The sequence below is a fragment of the Oratosquilla oratoria genome, chromosome 34, assembly GCF_046742065.1.
Source record: "Oratosquilla oratoria isolate Oo_2021 chromosome 34, ASM4674206v1, whole genome shotgun sequence".
NCBI classification, from domain to species: Eukaryota; Metazoa; Arthropoda; class Malacostraca; order Stomatopoda; family Squillidae; genus Oratosquilla; species Oratosquilla oratoria.
The window spans coordinates 27,289,108-27,295,110 of record NC_134810.1 but is presented as its reverse complement, the minus strand read 5'-3'; the positions used below and the strand labels follow the sequence as shown (position 1 = coordinate 27,295,110).

Genomic DNA, 6,003 nt, shown 5'->3' with positions numbered 1-6,003 from the left:
TCCAAATAACTTGTCCTTGGTATCTTGTCACCGGACAACCACATCAACAAGATTGTGGGCGAGACAGACAGGGTGACGAACATAAAAAAGGTGATGCTGGATTAAAAAAAAAAAAAAAAAAAAAAAAAAAAAAAAAAAAAAAAAAAAAAAAAATCCACCCCCACCTCATGGCTTTGGAAGTCGTTTGCAGTTCTGCAGCACAATGCAGTCAGATCCTTGAGACGCAGCCAGCTGGCACCAAGGGCCGTCACACTGCCCCCCCCTCACTCCCCACCCCCGGCTCGGCAAATCCCACAGACTGCATTTTATTAATACACTCACTCCTCCTCCATTATCATACACGTGTTTATTTTTTTTTTGGTCGAGAGAGAGAGAGAGAGAGAGAGAGAGAGAGAGAGAGAGAGAGAGAGAGAGAGAGAGAGAGATAGAGAGAGAGAGAGAGAGAGAGAGAGAGAGAGAGAGAGAGAGAGAGAAACGACTGGAGAACTCTCAGGGTCCCGCACTGATAAATCCGACACATAATTGTTTCTTCTATGAAAAACCCAATAGATGGTTTCAAATGTAGGATAGGAAACCATAAGCGTGCTAACAATAACCATAACCACATGCTCTAAACTTTGTAAATTCAAACGTAAGTAATTCAGAAGAATGTGGAAAGGTTATGAATATGATATAGAATATGTACATTATCGAAAAGCTTGCAATATCAGAGAAAACAAAAACAAAGTTGCATACTATGTTATGTTGTCCTCGATGATTTGAAAGGATGTAGAGCAGATGTACAAAACATTTGTAAGCTGTGAGCTACTTCCAAATAAAAAATAAATAGATAAATAAATGAATATATAAATGTAATAAATAGGCAAATATAAAATAAACAAAACAATAAATTATGATAAATATGATAAAAAGATCAGTTGTAGAATTTCCATCCTCCACGCGCTTGGGGGTGGAGATTGCACAATTAAGGGTTGCTGAGGTGGACTAAATATACAGTTGATTATGGCTTGTGATACTTGACCTAACCTAGTCAAACCTAAGAACCTATGTTAGTTGGGATGGATGTTCTACAATTGATCAATGTATATGTGGAGGGGGTATTCTACACTTGATCTGTGTTTTCGTCTACATTCTCTCTGTAAACAAAGAGAATATGCTAGTCGCATCCAGCAACAAGACGACAAATCTAAGAGACATCCTGGAGAGAGGGAAAACCCAAGAAAGATTAGAGACTACATATGTCGTTATTCAGGTTTGGTCAATGGTATACAAGAGAAGATAAACAAGAAGGGAAAAATATGTATATTCAAGGTTAGAGCTACCTGCCCGTGTTCCTGTCCTTCAATTGCACTTCGACAATTCGACTGCAAGCGTCTTCATGGTAGGAGCCACAAAACCGCTGAAGTCGACGCGTTTTCGCCAAAGAAAGGAAAAACATTGCTCTTTGTAGCCATTTTGTCATAAATAATAAGCAACATTTCAACTATTTAGTGCACATTCTTTGCGCATACACTGTGACGTCCACGCCAATAGTTGTATTATTGCTATTTAAGACAAAATGTTAAAAAAGTAGCAAATGCTGTTGGCAAGAACTTGCAAACGATAACGGCTTTGTGGCTGCCATGAGGACGTATTCTGACAAGAAGATACCAATGGCCGACATTTTTTGCTGAGTAAGCACCATTTGAGAACGAAGCCCTCAAATGTTATTTATTCTTCCAAAGAAAATATAGTCACTGCGTTGCCGTCAAACAATCATCTCTTTAATTTCAGTCATTAATGACCTGAGTTATTAAAGATTTCTGAATTGACTCAAAATTAGCACATGTACTATAGATTAACAGATCAATCTATTTTTCTACATCTGGAGGCCATCATACTATAGTCATCAGTTGAATAATTATAATCAGTAGGACAAATACTAGTGCACGCGCACACACACACACACACACACACACACACACACACACACACACACACACACACACACACACACACACACACACACACACACACACACACACACACACACACACACACACACACACACACACACACACACACACACACACACACACACACACACACACACACACACTGTTATCACCTTTTGCTGTTATCATCTTCTTCGATATTCAGCGTGTCTATCATCTCCCTTCGATGCCTAGCGTGCACACGTGCGCACGCATGCGTATGCTACCAGAGTGAGCTCGGACGTCTTCAACCAACACTCCAGGGACAGTCCAGTGTGCCGAGTCACCCAAGGCACCGGACTTTTCCATCCACGCCCTAGCAAACAATGGTCTCACCACATCTCGTGTCAGCAACCCGAAACATCTGCTTGAAATTTCTACACCTCACAGCCTTTGCTACAATAGAATCAACAACAAACCAGGTGCCTCTCGTCGCGTCGTTCAATCCGACGCGACCAACCTTTCAAATATTCTATATGCGAATATGGTAACAGCCTACTTATACCATATTTTAGCAACCCTGTAAATATGTACATTCTAATGATTCTGGCAACCCCTCCCCCCAGGATTGGACGAAGGTTGCCTTGTATTTGTAGGCGAGAGATGTCTGGCACATTAAAAAGAACAATCCCAGATTTATTTTTCACCCAATGTCGAAGTTAAACTTACACTCTACATTCTGGTGGATAGCGGTGAGATACGAAACTCCGACTCTACATGTTCCTCCGAGGCACAACTCTACATTTCCCAACGCTAACAATCTTCGCCAAAATCCAGCCTCGCCACGAAGCACAGACTCCCTCACCCCTGCATCGCCAAGCATCATTACGAGGCACAGTAGTCGGAATCCATCATTTTGTGAGCAGAAATCAAAGTCAGAATTGTGTTTAAAGGACTTTTGTACATTATTAAGAAGAACATACAGTGTCAGTTAATATGATTATCTTACTGGTATGTCATTTGGGTTGGCTGAAAAAAATAATTAAAGAAAATATTGCATTTTCATCAAGTTGCTCTTGCAAATGAAATTTCATCATTGGGCACCTTATAAAGTGATATGAATAATTATACACAAAAAATAGATAAAAATTGATATGGAATAGTCTTAAGTATTAACTATGAATTATAATAGTATATTTACAAAACACTGAAAAAATTGATAGATATCCATATTCATCCACTCTGTATCATACACTAACACCCAAATAGTACATCTATCTATATCATGAAACATAATGTATAACCTACTCTTGCCAATATTTTGAGAAAATGGCTTTTAAAAAACTAAAAATTTCGTCTTGCAGTGACAAAGGTATTGAAATCCCCGCTCACCTCCGTTTTCTTTGCTTGTCAACAGTGTAAACAGACCTGACATGCTGAAAATTTTCTCACTGCACAATAACACAGCTTACAAGTAAAGTAGCCTTTATTTTTGTATTTTGTGATACTTACATGGTATCTAAATATATCAAGGTTATGTATGTCAATAAATATATGAAATGAAAAAAGATGAATACTATAAGAATGATGTAATGAGATGCCAAGCGAGATATTAATATTAAAGATTTAAAATAATTACCCATAAGCAAATAAAGAAAACTTACTGAATACAAGAGAAAACTGCCCCCAAAGGGAAAATTATTGTATGATTATGAGTCATGATAATTAGTCGACAAAGTATAATTATTGTTTTGTTTTTTCTTTATAGGTATGGCTGTTATTAAGAAAGAAGATATTGTGACACATTATTTTTTAAATGATAGAGACAACTTTTGACCAAGCAATTGATATCATAATAGACCACGAACTGTACAGTGATGTGAATGAGGGTAGTATAATGTCAAGTTTGATCTGTCCATTACGGTTGTCACTCAGAGATAGTAAAAAAATAATATGGTTAAATCCAGCTCCTTCTTCTCCCATTTATTGCCGTCCAATAAAACTCACCTTCAGTAAAGAATCGGCAGAAAGTACAAGGCAAGAAATACACGAACTTCAAAGACAATAACTAGTCTTGTGCCTACAGTAGTACAGAATATTCAAGTTCACCACAAATTAATATTAACAATGGTTGATGGGAAGGTATGTCAAGCATTAACAAACACTCCCTCTGCTGCATCTTATTTTATCTGTAAACCAAGGACAAATCCGTCAGCCATGAATAATCTAAAGGAAATACAAGATAAAGATATTGATGAGAATGCTCTTTCCTATGGATTATCACCTTTGCACCTTCTTATAAGCACAATGGAGTGTATTCTGCACATTGCTTATAGAATGAAGTTGAAGACATGGATGATAAAAGGAACTGAAAATAAGAAGATATACATTGAAGAGAAGAAGATAATATGCACCGAATTAAAGAGGGAATTGGGGCTTAATGTAGACACTCCAGCTCAAGGATCTGGTACAATCAATAACGGAAACACAGCTAGGATTTTTTTCAGATCCAGAAAATGTATCTAGAATAACAGGAGTTGATGCCAGGTTTATTCATCAACTTTCAATTCTACTCAGTGCCTTAAATTCAGGATATGACATTATCAGCACAAAGTACGATGAATATGCCAGGAACACAGCCAGTTTGTTTGTACAACTGGTACTATATGCCAGTTTCTGGACACAAGATGTTAATGCATGGCAGTCAAGGGATCGAGTCTCTCTGTATATCCGTCGGACATGCATCAGAAAAGGGAATTGAGGGAACTCACAAGATCGTAAGAAATGCAAGAGAACACCACACCTACAAAAGATCACGAATAAGATCCAACACAGACCTCATGAACTGGCTGCTACTCTCATCTGATCCAGTCCTTGCTGGACTTAGAAAGAGGTCTTCTTATAAGCTTAAATAATTGCCATCAGAAGTTCTACATCTATTAAAATCCGCAGAAGTTTAATGTCAATGCTCCCAACAAATGCAGAGAGAGAGAGAGAGAGAGAGAGAGAGAGAGAGAGAGAGAGAGAGAGAGAGAGAGAGAGAGAGAGAGAGAGAGAGAGAGAGAGAGAGAGAGTGATAGAGAGGTGTAGACAGTTAGGCTACTATTTAATGGTGTAATGCATCATATATAAGTTTGCTCCTTCATTACGACTATTTTTCTTATTGTATATAATAATAATTGTTATATACCTGATTGTTATGAGTGTTTATTTTCCCAAGTGTGTGTTTACTACTTAGTATATCGCCTAACATAATTGTAGAACGAAATGTGAATTCAACACTATGTATAGAAGCGCAAACATTTGGTTATGACGACAAAAAAAAAAAAAAAAAAAAAAAAACTATGTCAGTGAATATGGGATGTTAAATACCGTAGGTTATTGCTCACGAATTTGGACAATCTGACTATTGTGCGAGGTAACCCCTCTTAGCGGCATTGTCCACCATCCTACTATGAAGCGAAGAGTCCTACTTGTACGGTATGCATCCTCCAGTATATACGACGAGGAAGCCTCCCTCCGAGACATTCCTCCAGAATCTACGGCGAGGAAATCCCCTCCGAGGCATTATCCAGCATCTACGAGGAAAGCCCCCTCCGAGGCATTCTCTACCATCGCACGAGTTGAACGACCACCCTTCTCCACCATCGCACGAGTTGGACGACCCCCCCTTTCTCCAACATCGCATCGCGCTCCGCACGTCACTGCTCCAACAACCAATGTTACAATGCTCCAACGATCACCTACGAGCTGACACTACAGCGCTCCAACGATCGTCTTCTACTAGCCAACACTACAACGCTCCAACGATCATCTTCTACGAGCCAACGCTCCCCCACCCCCGCATCTAGCTGCGCAAGAATCTCCACATTCATTTCTCTTGTTTTCTCGTTATTTATCTGCACATCTTTTTGCATATTTTCTAACTCACCAAAACAATACACTAATTACTCCCCCTGTTTCCAGCAGTGCATCCTTCCATCGTTTCGCCCCACTGCAGCACCGTCATCGACTAACACTCCGACATCATCTTGGGTAAGTAGATATTTTTCCGTTCTCAGTGCCACCTAGGAGCAAAACGGTCTCCACA

The 6,003-nt window shown here is 39.1% G+C and overlaps 1 protein-coding gene across 1 annotated transcript; it reads left to right on the top strand.

Moving 5' to 3' along the window:
- Positions 1-2,562: 2,562 nt before the first annotated feature.
- On the top strand, positions 2,563-5,628 carry LOC143018421 (uncharacterized). The gene is made up of 2 exons (XM_076173781.1): positions 2,563-3,387; positions 3,682-5,628. Exon 2 carries the CDS (start codon positions 4,508-4,510, stop codon positions 4,826-4,828), a length of 321 nt encoding a protein of 106 aa, XP_076029896.1. The 5' UTR covers positions 2,563-3,387; positions 3,682-4,507; the 3' UTR covers positions 4,829-5,628.
- Positions 5,629-6,003: the final 375 nt, after the last annotated feature.